The 18,877-nt window shown below is 34.5% G+C and overlaps 3 protein-coding genes across 4 annotated transcripts in view; 1 reads left to right on the top strand and 2 right to left on the bottom strand.

Moving 5' to 3' along the window:
* Positions 1-9,111, bottom strand: part of LOC107687897 (ankyrin repeat domain-containing protein 12-like) — a 60,643-nt gene extending 51,532 nt beyond the window's left edge. For both annotated transcript variants that reach the window (XM_016485377.1, XM_016485376.1), the window contains exon 1: positions 8,918-9,111. The gene's annotated coding sequence lies outside the window, so the exon portion shown is untranslated. The remainder of the gene's footprint in view (positions 1-8,917) is intronic.
* Positions 9,112-9,688: 577 nt separating this feature from the next.
* The window catches only part of LOC107687920 (acetyl-coenzyme A synthetase, cytoplasmic-like), a 31,854-nt gene continuing 22,665 nt past the window's right edge, over positions 9,689-18,877 (top strand). The window contains exon 1 of the mRNA XM_016485408.1: positions 9,689-9,740. The gene's annotated coding sequence lies outside the window, so the exon portion shown is untranslated. The remainder of the gene's footprint in view (positions 9,741-18,877) is intronic.
* LOC107687898 (NADH dehydrogenase [ubiquinone] flavoprotein 2, mitochondrial-like) overlaps positions 12,523-18,877 on the bottom strand; it is an 11,045-nt gene continuing 4,690 nt past the window's right edge. The window contains exons 6-8 of the mRNA XM_016485378.1: positions 17,694-17,803; positions 15,682-15,758; positions 12,523-12,708 (exon numbers count right to left, since the gene is read on the bottom strand). Coding sequence (XP_016340864.1) covers positions 12,615-12,708; positions 15,682-15,758; positions 17,694-17,803 — 281 coding nt within the window. The 3' untranslated portion in view covers positions 12,523-12,614. The remainder of the gene's footprint in view (positions 12,709-15,681; positions 15,759-17,693; positions 17,804-18,877) is intronic.

The raw sequence follows: 18,877 nt of genomic DNA on the forward strand, positions 1-18,877 counted from the left end.
TCCATAATTATGTCCCCACTGGATGCAACGAATGCCTCGTTTATAATGGGTTTTCATGTTTTTTAATCATCGCTCCGGCCTGACAGGGCATCGTCACAATATGGTAAGGGGCGTAACATCTCCATCACATGCTTGAGGTATTCGGCCAATCACAGTGCACTGAATAGCTGGCCAATCAGAGCACACCTCGCTTTTCAGACCGATGAGCTTTGTAAAAATCGACGCGTTTCAGAATTTGAAATTTTTTTTATTTGTTCTTATTTTATTACTGACTGTTTACTTGTGTTTTTTTTATGAAAATAAAACTTTGCGTTGAAGAAAAGTAGATTTTTGTTTGTATATGCTGTCAATTATAGTTCTTAGAAAGAAAATCGGAATTGGCAAAAATCGGTATCGGCAGATCACACTAACAAAAAATCGGAAATTGGAATTGGCCAACAAAATTGCAATCGGTGCATCTCTACAAATTAATATAGCACAAATAAAAACAACAAAAGTTTACCATTGTGCTGTACAAAAAGACAAAGGATAAATATCTAAAAAGAAGTCAAAAGAGAATAAAAAGACCGCAAAACAATGATAAAGGGAGTTTACTTCAAAAACACCAATCTGAAAATTCAACTTTAAAAATCAAAAACAGTTATAAGCCTAAAAGAAAAGGTAAGATTTTAACTTTAAAATTTAAATTCAGTCTCTGTGGAGATTAATATTAGGGATGGAGGAAGACAATTCCACAATTTTTGGACCAACATTAGAAAAAGCTCGGTCACCCCTTGACTTAAGTCTAGATCTCAGAACCTTAGACAATCTTGTTGAGATGACCTTAATGATCTAGCAGAGTTATTTCAATTCAAAAGATCAAAGATATTTTGGAGCTAATCCATTCAGAGCTTTAAAAACAAAAAGCTACATTTTGAAATCAATTCTGTAACAAATCGGCAGCCAGTGCACAGAGTGTAATATTGGGGAAATATGATCAAATTTCCGAGTGCCAGTCAAAAGTCCGGCGGCTGCATTTTGAACCATCTGAAGACGACTAATATTGGATTGACCCATTCCATTATAAAGAGAATAACAACAGTCAAGTCTAGATTCAATGAACGCATGAATCACTCTCTTAGCCTTAGACAATGATCTTATTTGGAAAAAAAATGATTTAACTACAGCATTTATGTTTATCAAATTTGAGGGCAGAATCAAAAAAAAAAGTTCTTCACAGTGTTTTTGCATAGGGGACCAAATCTCCCAGGTCGCCATCAAAAGTACCTGAAACACAGAGGGCCCAAACACAATAACGTCAGTTTTGCTTTCGTAAGATGCAAAAATTAATGAAAACCAAGACTTAATATCAGACAAACATGCTGCTGAGCTTATGCCTTTTTAGTAGTTTTTCTTTAAGGGCAAAAGAGATTTCTTTAAGAGATTTCTGTGATCAACATTGCATAGATATTTTTACATGGAATGGAGTGAATTGTAACATTGCAAATCACTTTTAAACTCCTGTTTCTTTAAGCAAATTCACAATTATGTTATTAAAAGTTGCGGAGATGGCAAATCGGCTTAGAGGTAAACGATTATCAATAAATTAAAAGCCAAATAAAAAGAGAAATTCCTTATTTTTATAGTGATTACATCTGATAATGTTAGTTTCACTATGGTACACTTAAAAAAAATTGGAGTAGTCTTTACTTGAAACAATTTTCACTCAACTGTATTGAAAATTATTTTTATATGCCTTTTTTCTAACAAATTGTTAAATTTCACAATAAAGGGATTAAATGTTGTAGAGACGGCAAATCAGCTTGGAGGCAAATGCTTACTAATAAATAAAGTCATATAAAAGAGAAACGCTTTATTTTTTTAAATGCTTCATTACATTTAATAATGTTAATGTTAGCAGAGGGACCGGTTCTAATCGTTTCTAGAATGCTTTCATTATGGTACACTAAAAAAAATGGTGTAAGATTTATTTGAAACAATTTTCACTCAGAAATTGCTGGTAATAGACCAATTTGGTGTTTGCAAACAGTGATGGCGTTTTTTGTGGGCGGAGTCTATCTGGTGGCAGAAAATTACAGTTTTAAAGTAGCAGTCTACGGAAGACATGGAATAAAAGTATAAAAAAAGGCAACTTTGAGATTGCGTTTCAAAATTCTGACTTTTTTCTCGCAATTCCAAGATTATATCTCAATTCTAATAAGAAAAATCAGCTCGCCATTTTCTCTTTTACCCTTGGCTCAGAATCATGAGTTTATAATCCCACACTTCTGGCTTTTTTTCCCCTCAGAATTGACAAACTTGCAATTGTTGAGTTATAAAGTCCCAACTAGGACATATAAACTTGCATTTGCGAGAGAAAAAAAGTCAGAATTGTGAGATAAAATAGGTAAATGTTTAAATAGTTGGCTATTTCATGCTGTAACTGTAGGGCTAATACAATGTCACCTATGAACTGAATATTGTTTAAATCAAATTTATGCTTAAAAAGTAGGGTAAGCATAGCAGGTTTCATCCATAGTCTGTCCGTTTAAACGTCTGCGTTTAGCTTCAAATGGTGTCTTCTATAAATAAATTATTTGCATTCCGAATTTGACATCCAAAGGCACAACGGTACATTTTTTCGTCTTATTCCATGGATTTTACCCGTTTCCCTCCACTTGTTTCCAGTGTTTTTCTGCCACCACAATACGCGCACAGCTGCATTTGACGCAACTGTGACGTCTACTCCAGACTGGTCTATTTCATAAATAATTAAAGAAATGTCAAGGAATTGAGCATGTAATTCATAAGTAGAAACACTGTAGTAGTATTTTCTTGTAAAACATACTCCAATAATCTTTGTTTTGTTTACAACAATAGTTTTTTATAGTGCACTGCAAAATATTTTGCTACTAGCTTTTCTACTATGGCCTGAATCAATATGTAAATGAATTAACATTAAGTTATTACCATTCATTTGACCTGGTGCAAATCTGTGTCCTTACAAGCAAGATAATCTGAGAATAACGGGAAACCATACAAACATCTGAAGAACCTATCATGAAGCATCAAGAGCTTTCTTAACCTCCAAAGAACCGTATATCAATTCAAGATCACTATACAGTTAAAAGGGTTCTTGATAAGAGGAGTCTTCGTCACTGAAACTAAGATGATGCAACTAAAGAGTATTTCAAGGCTCTGAATTTCCATTGTAGTGGAAACAGCAGCAGGAGGAAAGACTCGATTCACCGCATCAGCTGAGTCCTACACGCCCAGAGAGCCACGCGTTACACAGCCGTCCCGCTGAAGGCTTTCAAAGCCTGACCTTTGTAGGGTGAAGGATGAAACTTGACGTATTTTCACAGGGGGTTTCCCGGTTCAGGTCAGTTTCTATAAGGGACTCGTAAAAGAGGAAACAAAGAGGATTCGTGTGTGCTGTTTAAGAGAAATGCTAGCGGGGAAAATGTTCGACATTTGTGACATATGCAGCTGTAAATGAGAGTGTTCACTGATCTGAAGCGCAAACTATAATGTTGAGGGTGTCACGGTGAGAAGAGCAGGTGTCTAAAGAGTACATGGCGACCAGTGTGGCATGATATTGTGATTATGTAGGTGTTGAACAATGCCAGTCTTCTCCTCATTTTACACCAAAAGCATTTTAGGCAACAAACTCTCTGTGCAAATACACAAATGCAAGCCGATATATCTGCCAGACCAGTTAATTGGCCAATAATTGTTCATTTTGAGATATATTGTGTCCACCTGATTGATTTACAAATATGTGTTCAATATCTATGTACAGCAAATTTTCTAATATTTTTTAGTGAACCCAATAAAGGCTAAATAAGTGTTACATTTAAATTCAACAAATGTATGTGTTGTTCAGTATTGGAAATTCTATTATATACAGTACCATTTACTATTATATATATACATTTTTAAATTAATACTTCTATTGAGCAAGTATGCATTACATTTATTGAAACGATTTCCATAAAAATAAAAATAAAATGCTGTTCTTTTAAACTTTCTATTCAAAAAATACAGAAAAAAATATTAAGCAGCACAACTGTTTTTAACATTGATAATAATCAGAAATGTTTCTTGAGCAGCAAATCAGCGTATTAGAATGATTTCTGAAGATCACGTGACACTGAAGACTGGAGTAATGATGCTGAAAATTCAGCTTTACGTCACAGGAATAAATTACATTTCAAAACGTATTCAAATACAAATCTGTTATTTTAAATTGTAAAAATATTTCACAGTATCACTGTTTTTACGGTATTTTTAATTAAATAAATGCAGCCTCAGCCAGCATAAGAGACGCTGAACTTTAGAACGGTAGTGAGTATCAGTATTATAATTCACCCTGATTTCTTGATGTGAATAATCAACATCAAATATTTCAAAACCCATACTGACTGACTAATAGCAGCGGTAAGAATGATCAAATTAGCCAAAATATTAAAAAACAAACATTAAAGAGGCACGACACTACGGTCTTACATTTGTTCAGAGCAGAATTCGCAAGCGCTTATACGAAATGGATTTAGAGGTCAGTGATACTGAAAGCTCTTCAAACACAAAAGCAGCCCAAGAAATACAAGCTCTTAACAAGGGCCTATTTCCAACCTTGCCACTTTAATCAGACAATCAGCTGCTTCATTTCGCAAAACAGGACCAAATACAGACATAATTTAAACAAAAACAGCATAACTGCGATATAAAATGTGCCAAATTTTGTCAACATCAGGAAGACACAAAGCACTTTTTTGTCTGCATTAAAAAACCTCGTATGCATCTGTGCAGGAAAAAAGGAGCTCGGCAAAATAAAAATGGCATCCAGTTTGAACGTGAAGTGGGAAGAGAGGTCTCTCACGGGAATGGTTTAGATCACAAAGGCCAGCGTCTAATGGTTAGGAGAGTGAGTCACATGCCTGTTTCTGTCTCTGCCGCTTTTCCCTTTTTCTCCCTCCCTCTCATGCAAGCAGCTCCCGCTCGCACGAGCTCCATGGAAATATGCCTGCTCTAACCATCCAGCGTGCAGTAAATGAACTCGACAGAAACACTGCAGCGTACCGGTGTCATCTGTGCAAATGAAAGCAAAACTGGGACACGACTGTAAACAGAGCAGCGAAATGTGCAGCGCCAGTTGGTGCACATCTGATTTCTTGCAGACAGACATGTTGTTGATGCATAATGTTGTCCATGGCCTTCTTTAATAACGTTAAAATGAATGCATAATGTAGGTGTAAAAGAAAATAACAAGCAAAATAGTTAAAAAATAGTTTTAGCAAGTCAAACTACATGACATATCAATTTCTCAAGTATATAAAATATGATCTGTCTGAAAATGCACCTTATTATTTCAAATGCACTAGAGCTTTCAGGTTGTAAATGATTGTATGATTATACTGTACTATTACAGAAAATTCTAATTAAAAATCCTGGAAACAAACCTACAAGACTAACATACTAATAAAACACAAAAAGAATAATGTTTTAAATAACACAACTGCTGGTATGGATTTTTAATGGCCAAAAATACCAATATCAATGGTGGAAGTTGGCTGATATAATGCTGATATATTCAATAATCCAATTTACATAGAATTAGACTTACATAAAATTGGGGATATTAAACATTTATTTCACACACTATTTACTCAATTCACTAATATTGGTTTTTAATATATATTTTGAAAAAAATTTATTATTAGAATAATATGTTTACAAGGCTGGTTTGACCAATATGGATTTTTTGATGGCCAACGATACAAATATCAATAGTGAAAGCTGGCTGATATAATGCTAAAATAATCTATGAGAAATGAGACGTACATAAAATTACTTAAATCAAATAAACACTTATTTTATTTTGCACAAATAATAAAAAACATTTGTTATTATGATAATGATTTTGACAAGAATATTTGTTTACAAGGCTGGTTTGGCAAATAAATATAATATCAATAATACAAATATCAATAGTGGAATGTGACTGATGTAATGCTGATGAAAATAATCCAATTTAAGGGAAAAGATGTGTGCATAAAATTGCTGAAATTAAATAAACACTTATTTCAGATACTATTTACTCAAAATTCTGTACAAATACAAAAAAACAAAAAAAAGTTTATTATTAGAATATCTATGTTGTCAAGAATATGTTTACAAGGCTGGTTTGACCAATATAGATTTTTAACTAACAATAATACAATTATCAATAGTGGAAGGTGGCTGATGTTAGATCAAATCTATCAAAATATTCAAATACGTTTATAAATAGAATATTTCTGTTGACAAGAATATTTATGTTTACAAGGCTGGCGTCAACATTTGAAATTGACACAAGGGGAATACCACTTTTAATAATCAGCCAACCGGCTGATATTCCATAGTTGTCGGTCAATGACAATAGTTTCAAAATTATAATAATAAAAAAATATTATAATATAATAATAATTAAATGGTATTAAGAGGAGAGGTGTGGCTGTTTTGACATAACAGCAAACTTCGCTTATATGCCCAAATGAGAAAAACAAATGTGTCAGTGTTTTAACTGAGAAAATCTGCCTTTTTGAGGTCATGTTTATTATTTCGAACTGTTAAACTCAATTTCATTGTCAGTCTCTTTATTTTGGCTCAATCTGTGTCACTTTTCATCTGCCAAATGCAGTTTGTTATTTTGCTGAGATACGCGAGTGTTACCTTGACAGTCGCTGCACCGCCACGGATTCTTTATCTAATAAAAACACGCCATATAACTATAAAAGATGCTTAGAGACTAAGTAGCCCTGAAGCAACCTGGACAGAGCCAAGCCTGTTATTATTTGTCATAACGTAGATTCTCACACAGAGGCCTTTCGTGCATGTGGCCCCGTGACTTTAAAAAGGGTCAATGGAAAAACAGCAGGAACCACAGGCTCTCCTTGGACGGTGCCCAGCTGTGGAAAACTGGGATCTTTGAATAATAATCCCAAATATGTCATTCTGAAAGTGTGTGAGCGCAGAACAAAGTGAAGGGAGTGGGCGTGAGCATCTGATCTAGATTGCAAACTCACAGGCTAAAATGAATCTCAAATCTGTCCTCCCCAAAAACAAATGTCAAACCAAAACCTTGAAGCTACAACCAAAAATGCTTAAATCATTACATAACCACAACAATAATCGGTCTACACTGGGGCGGGTATTTTCTTTTCACTCAGAAATTACTAGAACATTTCATACGTAATTACAAAGAACTGGTCAGTAATATATTAAATTTAATGTGAATTTCTGAAGTAGAAAGACCAAAATTAGTATTTTCATTTTAAATGTACACTAATAATCTTTTAGTGTGGCTTAAAAGTAGATTTTACAGTAAGCAATTTCATCACTTTAAATGTGATTTATATATATATATATATATACACACAGTATATATATACACACACATGTAAATATTCAACAATAATTCTTTATTCACAAATTAATTAAATGGATTAATCAGAATTAATATCCACCCTGCAAACAAAAACATATTTTCAATATACAGACCTGTCTTCTCAAATAATTATTTTACACATATACATACATACATACATACATATATATATATATACACATACATATATATACATATATATATATATATATATATATATACATACATATATATACAAATGAAAGCCAATTAACAATTAAGAATAAAAAAACTATACTAAACAATTATAAATGTAAATACATAAACTGTTATATATGACCATTTTTATACAATTATTTGCATAATTTTATATTTAAAAGTAAAAGCCTCCCAGTAAAAGCCTGATTCGTGTCAATTAAACTGTGCTCATAGTAAACAATGTAGTAATGTGTTATGTCATCACAAAAATCTCCATGAAAGACACTAGAAAACGCAGTTACACTTGACATGCTTCTGGCTGTCGCTACACAGCTGAAGACGCCTCGGTACGTCCTTTAGACAAAAGGTTTCTGCGCGAAGGACGGTCACTAAATAGAGCTTTGTGCAAACCACACAGAGAGAGAGAGAGAGAGAGAGAGAGAGAGAGAGAGAGAGAGAGAGAGAGAGACGCTATGTGACGCCACTAGAGGCACTCTTTTCCTCTAAAGACATTATATTGTTACAGTGGGAACAGTTAATAGTAACCATAGTTCCTGCTTAAATATTTGTATAGGCTAGTTAGTGCAGCGACAGTGGTATTATCACAACTGCAAATTTTATTAGTATTATTATTATTATGAAGTATGAATATCCAAAAAAATTATATATTAATGTAATGATATTTTATGTATGCTATTTAATGTAGCCTATGGCTTTATTATGAGAGAGAGAGAGAGAGAGAGAGAGAGAGAGAGAGAGAAGCGCTGCATGCATGGATACAATATTTCATGCACGTCGCAGCTGCAACAGCGCTCAATATAACAAACACCTCGAAATAATTACACAAATATATTTACATACATTCCATGCATTGATGCCAGACATTTAAAGAGGAAAAATGGGTGGTGGAAAATAATGCAAATTACAATAAATGCAACGCGTTCTGGTTGACTGTCTGACAGGAAAGATCCAACTTAAACGGGTTTATTATGAAAGCTGTGGCATACAGTATAATGCTGCGGTCTGCGCCACCCCTCTCACGCACAGACAATGAGCCCGCAGTGGGTTTAGGAGACATGCGGGCCCCTCCAGCTCTTCACGCCCGCGTACAACGCACACCAAACGCGCCTGTCACTGACGCACGCACGGCACACAGCTAGTAATATTCACAAAAAGCCTCGAAAATCCCACACACACTGGGTTATTGTCGTTCTAGCACTCAGGCTGGTCGGTTAAGCTCTCTCTCCCCCGTAGCAAAACTCAACGCGTTTTCCTCGTTCTTCAGTCGTGAACCGCGACAATAAAAAACAACAACTGAAACTTTCCGCTTACCGTCGCAGCGCTCTTCGGCTTCCTCTTCGTCATTCACCTACGAGCAGAGGACGAATTCTCGGCAGTTTTAAGAAAAAGAAACGCGTGTGTCGGAGGGTAAAAACTGAACATTAACCCTAAGGTTGCGTGACGTCTCTCAGCGCTGCTTTTGAAAACATCGCCGTCGGTCCGTCTCTAAGAAAAGCCCCAGCAAAAAAACACAACACGCAAGCTGAGGCGCTCATAGGCGGACGGGGACCACGTGACCCACGGCGCTCGAGAGCGCTTTGCGCTTTACTCATGCACTGAAATGTTTGCCGTTTAATACTTCTCTATTCTATTAATATTTGATGTACGTATTTAATAATGTAGTTACATAAAATATAAACATTTTTATTACATTACAACATTTCTAATTCATCTTTTTAATTTAATTAAATATATTTTGACCCTTATGTATTATTTTCTTTATAAATTATTACTTAATTATTATTAGTTTTTCAATAAACAAGTACCTAAAATAAATAATGCGTTGTTGTGGGGGCTGAAATTATATGTAAATATTAGTTGCATTTTCATTTTATGCAAAAATGTCATGTTTTTTTTTTTTTTTATTTAATCTGTTTTATTTATTTATTTATTTTACAAGTGAAATACATTCACTTTGTGTTTGTCTCATGTCATGAATTAGTTTTTGTATGAGGGCTTTTCGTTATTATTTTTTCCCTCTGTGTTGGGGGGGTTGACGCTGCGCACTGTGACGTCACCCTTTCCGTCCGACGCTGCGGCGCGCGAGCGCGAATGTTCTGGAACGTTTGTGTCGGAGAGGCGCGAGGAGAAGAAGGTATTTGACGACGGCGATCCAACGTGGCGTCATTTATTCTGTTATGGCGAGCGCATCTCGAAACACGTGTCTGATTCTAATGTCGCTAGTTCACAACGCTGTTGTCCCGCTTTCGGCGGTTATTATTGTTGTGGCGCAGTTGGTTATTTACATGATGTAGGAAAAAGGGGAGTTGGCGCATGCGCAGGGGATGGGCTGGTATTATGTTGCAGAACGAGCTCGAATCACAAGGGAGAACATTGGGTGGGTGTGTGTGTGAGAGAGAGTTAGGGGGATGGGCGCTGGCTAGACACGCACACGTACACGCACATGCACAGACCAGCTAGAGTCAGTTGCATGAAATGTTGCGGTGTGAAGAACTGATCATAACAAAGAAATTCGCGTGGTTGACATATGCATTGCAACTGTCTTGTGTAGAACTGGGTTATGGATTTAACCTTAACAACAAAGTACCGTACATTGTTGTGATATTACCAATTGTGCAATTGCATAAGCATAAAAGTCGGATGCAAATAGTGTGTTTGGCATCTGCATGTTGTTTGTCTGTTGTCTTAGCTCAGCTAACATGATCTAAACTATATAACTCTTATGTTTTTATGTATCATTGGTTATGATTTGTGACGTAATATTTTATGTATTCAAGACACTGGAAAAAGTGCTATTTCTACTTGATTTAACCCATAAAATTGTTTTGTTGGTATAAATTATTTAGGTTGATTTGGTGATATAAATGAATAGCTGACTTGAATAAAACCAGTTAACTTAGATGTTATCATTTTTTAAATGTTGTATTCTCTTCTGGTTGTGAATAGGAATCTAATGACTTTCCTGGTTAAAAGTAAAAATAAAATACCATGGTACTACCTGGAGTACTGATACACCTATTTAGTTGGCTAATATTTCACCATTTTTAGATTATTGTCATTGGACAGTAACTGTACCTGACTGGCCAAATAATAATAATAATAATTATATATATATATATATATATCAGCAACATATCAAACACACTGCTGTCTAAATATTGTTCTGCCAGCTACTGTAAATGGCATGGTATATGATTATGGCAATCATGTACTATGCTATATTTATTTGACACTACTGTAGTATTAACTGCCGTTTTGTAAGGATAGACTCGTCTGAATGGTGAGGCTCTGTATGGAGAACTGCATGTGGCTCGTTTATACATCTTGCATCTGCCACTGTCAGTGAGGTTATGCTGTATGGATGGCACAATGTGTCTTTTTAAAGCATTGTATCAAATAAACACAAAGTAATGGGAGACTAAACCATATGTATATTACCATTTGTATAAAGTATATTAGGGATGGAGGCCCTCACTGTGACCATGTTTACATGCACACAAGAATATTCCTAAATTAATAACAATTTGGTCATATTTTGAGGAATATGCCATAACCCCAATATTTCAAGAAATTTGTATAAAACATCTGGCATATCAGGATTTTTGTTTTTTTCCTCATGCAAACACCTTAATCTGAAAATGTGTGCAAACCAAAGTAATCCTTGATGCTGTATAATCCATTGTAAAAGCAATACTAGAAACACAAGATTTTTTTAACAAACATGAAAAGAAATAAACATGCATCAATAAGCAGATGGGCCAAAGCACTGTAATAGTATCACAGCCTATGTTTTGCTATTTATTGCTGTGTGCTACTGTCAGGGACAAGAATGTGAATTGAGGTGACATTACTGTACATAATTACTAAAAATGCAGTTTAATAACTGGCGAAATCATCTCCAGTATTTTCAGTACTGTTGCAGTAAACGTGTTCGACTTAATAAAACATGAATAAAACGGGAAATTGTTTGCATGTAAACATGGATCTTGTTTGCATCACAAAATATTTTAAAGAAATGCTAAACCCAAAAATGAAAATTTGCTGAAAATTTACCCTTAGGACATTCAAAATGTAGGCGAGTTTGTTTCTTCATCAGATTTGGAGAAATGTAGCATTGCATCACTTGCTCACCAGTGGATCCTCTGCAGTGAATGGGTGCCGTCAGAATGAGAGTCCAAACAGCTGATAAAAACATCACAATAATCCAAACCACTCCAGTCCAGCAATGAACATCCTGTAAAGCCAAAAGCTGCGTGTTTGTAAGAAACAAATAAATCCTGAAGACATTTTAACTTCAAACTGTAGCTTCCAGCTAAAATATGCCCTCTATTTGTAATATTGTTTTCTCCAGTAAAAAAAAAGTCTTCTCATCTGAATCAGGAGAGAAATGTGCACAGATTAACAAGCCAAAACAGCTCTAAACAAATATGTGGCTGGATTTTGATGCGAGAGACAACAGGAGATGGACTTTCTCACTGGAAGAAACGTTATTATGGATTACGGACTGATATTTTAGTCAGAAGCAACAGTTTAAAGTTAAAAACGTCTTAATGATGGATTTGTTGATGGGTACGCAGCTTTTCACTTCACAAGACATTAACTGATGGACTGGAGTGGTGTGGATTATTGTGATGTTTTTATCAGCTGTTTGGACTCTCATTCTGACAGCACCCATTCACTGCAGAGGATCCACTGGTGAGCAAGTGATGCAATGCTACATTTCTCCAAATCTGATGAAGAAACAAACTCATCTACATCTTGGATGGCCTGAGGGCAAGCACTTTTTAAGCAAATTTTCATTTTGGGGTGAACTATTCCCTTATTGTGCATGGTTTGGTATTCCCCTATAATGCTCCAATACCTTTTCACAGGTCTGAACGTTCATTTGTCATCATTAAAAAAAAATAAAAAAATCACACTGGTCCATTGGGTATAATTAATGATAATATTTTATTTACATACACAACATCTATGGCGTTTACAAGGACTCAAGATCACGGCGGTCCGTTTACAGGTCAGGTCTCACACCAAAGCCCGGTCCAGGAGGAGGTTCTGTGAGTGAGGTTAAACCTCCGGCAGGTTCACATGAAAAACGGCCACTCCTGATGGAAGTGAGATCATTACAATCAATTAAAACATTCTTAGCATGCCAAATGATTCATTAAAGGGGTCATGAACTGAGAAATCAAATTTCCCATGATCTTTTGACATATAACAGGTCAATGCACTATAAAAACATCCTGTAAGTTTCAAAACTCAAAACGTTCTCATTAGTCTAAAAAGAGCTTATATTGAAACCAAGCTCAGAAAACGACTCGTTTTGGAATGTGCCACTTTATGACGTTATGACGTAATAGTGTGGCTAAGCACCGCCTCCACAGGAGATGATCAACACCTGCTTCTACATCACTGCCTCTTTAGCCCCGCCCACTGATAAGCGCTTGTAGTAGGAGGAGAGGAAATACAAATACAGGATTACTCCATCAACAGAACCATACAGATGACATTACAAGATTACAAGACACCGTGTAGTGCAAGTTGTGAAAAATAGTCTTTGAATTGCCTTCCTTATGATTCTAGATCGGACGCGAGCGCTGTTGCATCATGAATGCATGTCAGAAATAGAGCGAGACATCAGTTTACTGTCGGGGATCAATCCGTGCCGCATCCAGTGTAGACAGAATCACAGATTATAATGGGTTCTGTTGTATATAGTCGCGCAGCGCTGAGTCTGACTAGAGTGGATCCAGCAGTAATGTCGCAGCACAGAAGTGTGAGTAAACGTGCTTCTATCACTACTGCATTGTCTGTTCCAGACCGTTTGATATATACTGAGTATTTACACGTTTTTAACCCAAATTACCCACGTTGATTTCAGAGTACGTCACAGCAGCGTTCATCTGTTATTTTAATAAGCAAAACTGTTAGCCAATCACAGCAGTCGGCATTCACTTACGAGTCTTGAATGCGCCCTTCCTATAAAAACAGACCATTCTGCAGAGAAGCTCAAAAACAGGATAGAAAATAGCCTTTTACATTTAAATGATGATGTTTTTTAGATGTAAAAATCACATAACATTATAAGTTAATAGGGCTGTCAAAATGACTGAAAAACTAAATTCGAATTATATTGGAATTTAAAGGCATAATTTCAGTTAGGGGGAAAAAAACTTTTGGCTTCTCTCCTGAGGCCACAAGAGGGTGGCAGTGGGATGGGGGAAAACCGCCATAAAGTCTTGACATGTTTTTTAAAAGTTGAACTTACATTAATTTTACATGGCTTTCTAAGCATGCGGCTCTCTTGTGCGAGACGCGAGTGCAACGCTGAGAGATGTCCCTCTAGAAAATGTGATAAATATGCGTTCTGTGTGAATGGCTTGGTTTCAGTTTTGACGTAAGCAACATCTTAGCCACACTGATGCTCTCGTTTTCCGCAATATATTGAATGAACAACGTAGCAGCGCCGCATCTAGTGGGTTCAACTGGATAGGCTAACAAAAGCATTAAAATGCAATGACACTTACATTGTCGTCGCATTTCGTGCGCCACTGATAAGGCTGCCTGACGGCTGACGCAGACCTTTAATTCGAATGCAACGTTTTTGCATTCGAATGTGGATTTGTTTTTTTTAATTTGACGAATATTTGAAATTCGAATTTTTTTTGACAGCCCTAAAGTAAACCTCAGAGAACATTATAAAATAATAAAAAATGCAGTTCATGACCCCTTTAACCACACACATCACAATGTATTTAATCTATTTGCCTTCCCCTTATTATTTATTTCACTTCTAAAGATAACATTAGGCGTCTATGAGGACTGCAAGCTGAGCTCACCATCGGCCTCTTACAACTAACAACTGACCCTTCATCTGACAATCAATCCTTTTAATAAGCTTGTGTCTGTGAATGTCCCAAACACTCCCATGACATCACAACCAAACTATACTTGACTCAGAACCAGATAATCAAATCAGTTGGCTTGGCACAATTTCTGAAAAAGATCTAAATATATAACCAAAGAATGTGAGTTGCTTTCACATACAATTCCCCCTGCTGCTCTTTAAAGTTTTCAAAGATAAATGGAATGAATATGAAAGATGGTCTGACATTATAGGATACATCATTACTAAGTAATAAGACTAAGAACAGCAAAACAATACCTTTATATTTAAAAAATATATATAATAGCAATAATTTAAGCAAAGATGCATTAAATTGATCAAAAGTGACAGTAAAGGCATTTCTAATGTTACAAAACATTTCTATTTCAAATAAATGCTGTTCATTGAGCACCAATAATAATTGAGCAGCAAATCAGCATATTAGAATGATTTCTGAAGATCATGTGACACTGAAGTCTGGAGTAATGATGCTGAAAATTCAGCTTTGATCACAGAAATAAATTACATTTTACAATATATTCATATAGAAAACAGTTATTTTAAATTGTAAAATTATTTCACAATATTACTGTTTTTACTGTATTTTTGATCAAATAAATACAGTCGTGGTGAGCAGAAGAGAATTCGAGCTTAATATTTATGTATTTACTCTGAAATAATATAATTATAATATTCAGAGGAATCATTTTAACCAATCAGCCAATTAGACTCAATTTATTTAATGTAAGAAGTAAAATGCAATAAAAATCTAGATTGCATGTTTTCTACATTGTTTTTCTCTAAACAAAACACTAGAAATAATTATATTTAATAACTTAATTTATCATCACTAATATAACAAAGCATTGCATACATGCTAAACATCAATTTATCACACATTAAATATATAAAAACATTTTAATACATGAAAATACCATGCAGAGACTTAATTTTTGAGTGATGACACCAACAAATCAAATTATGAATCACTTCACTGTTGAACTTCCATGAATTTGCATCTAAAATTTAAATCATAGATGCTATAAACTCACATTTGCAATTTGTGAGAAAAGGAAGGAATCTGATTACACGGTCTTTAGGAAATGCAATGGTCACTTTAAAATCACTGTGAGGTGGATTCATTTTTATCACGATATATCAAGTGATATTAAAAGAAGGGAGATTTGTGTACCTGGGTCCCGGAGGAGGAACTCTGTCTGCCTTCAGCTCATCAATAATCTGCTCAATGTCTGATGGTTTAAGATCCTCCTACAAACCAAACCAAAGAGAAGGAAGAACACAGGAAACACTGATTAATGGAGAATTCAATGATTATACCTTATTCTATGATCTAAAAGATTAAATAAGCTTGTGAAGTCAGTGAACACACGTCTAGGTCACATTTCACCAAAATCAAAGACATAAATTATATTTTGCATAAAGAAAATAAAGCCTTTCGATTTGCCGAGATGTTCCTAAAAGGGGTTTAAATATCTTTAAACAAAATATAATGACTTGTGAACAGGTTTTGTGAGATTTAACCACTAGAGATGTTTTGTTGCCCGTCAGACCTTCTGTGACTGAGTTTCTGAAAATGTTAGTTACACTAAATGCACATAATTGGTAAACACGAGTGATCTCGAGCCAGACCATAGCTATCTCATTATCTGGAAGCAGTAGGGTCATGTAGATGTGATCTCTAGGTTCCTCGAGCTTCCTCCAGAAGAAAGCATCAAAGGAGGACCTCACCTCAGCCCTAGCGGATGATTAGCTGTCGGAACGAGACCTGCTGACCCATTTCAGGCGGGTGAATCACGCAGGGCTGACGAGTTTCTATGTAACTGTGAGAGGCCACGGCTAACTGCATCATTACACCGGTGGGTCATACAGGGCTTCGCTGAACACAAACAAGCTCAAACTGAGACGTGCACAACCCAAGGAATATTCACCACCGATAAGGAGTGAGATCTAATTAATAAATTAATCTTGATTTAAACATGAGGCGGGTTATATAGGCAATCTTTCCTCAAGCTAGAAATCCACTGATAGGGTGTTTTTTTTTTTTTTGGACCAAAAAATGAACAGTAAAAATGTGTAATGTAAAGTAAGGTTTTTAATCAATATTAATACTATAATATTATTATTATTATTATTGTTGGATTGTGTATTATAATAGTTATTAGTATTATTATTATTTGTACGAATACAATATTTACTTCTTTTTTATATGTCTGCATTCTTTTGACAAATTTGACTATTAAAACAAATTAGAATAAAACAACAATGCACTATCAATATATTTTTGGCTGGTGTATAATAATAATAATTAGTACCATTTTATACAATTATATTGATGCAAAGCTCTTTTGTTTGTGCATTATGCACTCTTTCTTTGCTTTTTGACAATTAAAATAAATTGCAATACAACAAAAAACAATATGCACATAATTATTTTTAGATGTTTTATAATAATAATAATTTTTAATTGTATGATTATATTTAGTTCTTTTGTTGTGTCTGCATACTTTTTTTGAAAATTCGACAATTAAATATTAGAATACAACAAAAACATGCATTATGAATATTATATTAATATTTCATGGTGGTTAATAATAATCCGTATTGTGATTTGTACTAGTATATTTAGTTCTTTTATGTACTGCGTTCTGTTTTTGCTTTTTAACTATTAAAATAAATTACAACAAAAAACAATATCAATACTATTAATACACTCAACACTATCAATATTATTAATTGATGATGTATAGTAGTAATAATAATTAGTAGTAGCACTATTATTTGTACAGTTATAGTATGCAAAGTTCATTTGTTTGTACGTTCTCCAATCATCTAGACTGTCTGGTCGATTATCAGCCAAAATTAGTAGTAGCACTATTATTTGTACACTTATAGTATGCAAAGTTCATTTGTTTGTACGTTCTCCAATCATCTAGACTGTCTGGTCGATTATCAGCCAATCAGAAGATGATTTCTTTTTACCTCTTTAAAGCACATATGACCACGTCCATTCTTCTGCCCTTTACCCTTGTTAAGACTCTGTCAATAACAGGCCACTCTCACCACAGGTACAAACACTGTTCATCTTGACTTCATAACAGAGCAACTGCCTCCTCTAGAGGTGAGATTAAAACTAGCTTCCTCTCATCAACACACATTCACAACAAGCTTTGTGATCATACTCACATAATAGTTATCGTTGATTTGGACCATTGGTGCGTTCACACAAGCCCCGAGACATTCGACTTCTGTTAGCGTGAATAATTTATCTGCCGTGGTCTCACCAACTTTGATCCCTGAAAGAAGAGATCGTTTTTGGGTTAGAAAATTAAACACGTCGTCATTACTTACGTGTTACTTAAAATAAACATTAAATAAATGAAAATACAAAAAACTTGGAACTTTTATAGTATGATGTGTATATTATTAAATTATAATTTTTTTTTATTACATTAAATTTTCTATTATATTACTTGTGTATCATTTCAGCTGCCAAGGCATCATTTCTCATAATTTTTAGTATGAAGAAACTAAGATGAAAACTAATAAAGACGAGTAAATACTATATAGACATTTAAAACAAAATAATAATAAAAATTATAAAAATGCACAACAAAATAATTTAACATCTAAAATTAAAGTGAAAACAGAAAATATCAAAATGAAATCCAATTTAAAATATTAACTTGAAGTATATGAATAATTTATCTGCTGTGGTCTCACCAACTTTGATACCTGATGTGAGAATTTTTTGGGCTAAAAATTAAATGCATAGTCATCATTACTTAGGTGTATCTTTAAAAAATGGACATTTAATAAATTAAAACAACAAATTATTATCATGTATATATAATTATATTATTATTTTATATTTTTATTACATCAAATTTTATATTATTTCAACTAGTTGACCAGGCATCATTTCTCATTTTCATAATTTCGAGTTTGAAGAAACAAATATTAATTATAATAGTATATCAATGATACTAAAATAACACTATATGGAACACTAATATTTGAAAGAATATTTTGCTATGAAAAAAAACTTGTTTGACAAGGGTTTACTCACCCTCAATAACATGAGGGTGAGTAAATGATAACACTGCCTTTCAATCTTAATAGCCTCTGATTTTGTTTCTACTTCTAAAATTAGTTCTCAAAAAAAAGATTAAAGGGGTCATATGATGCGATTTCATTTTTTCCTTTCTCTTTGGAGTGTTACAAGCTCTTGGTGCATAAAGAAGATCTGTAAAGTTGCAAAGACTAAAGTCTCAAATCCAAAGAGATATTCTTTATAAAAGTTAAGTCAACCACGCCTACCTAAAACGCCTCGTTTAAACACGCCCCCACATGGCTACGTCACGATGTGG

The sequence above is a fragment of the Sinocyclocheilus anshuiensis genome, unplaced genomic scaffold (assembly GCF_001515605.1).
Source record: "Sinocyclocheilus anshuiensis isolate Anshui unplaced genomic scaffold, SAMN03320099.WGS_v1.1 scaffold293, whole genome shotgun sequence".
Classification (NCBI taxonomy): Eukaryota; Metazoa; Chordata; class Actinopteri; order Cypriniformes; family Cyprinidae; genus Sinocyclocheilus; species Sinocyclocheilus anshuiensis.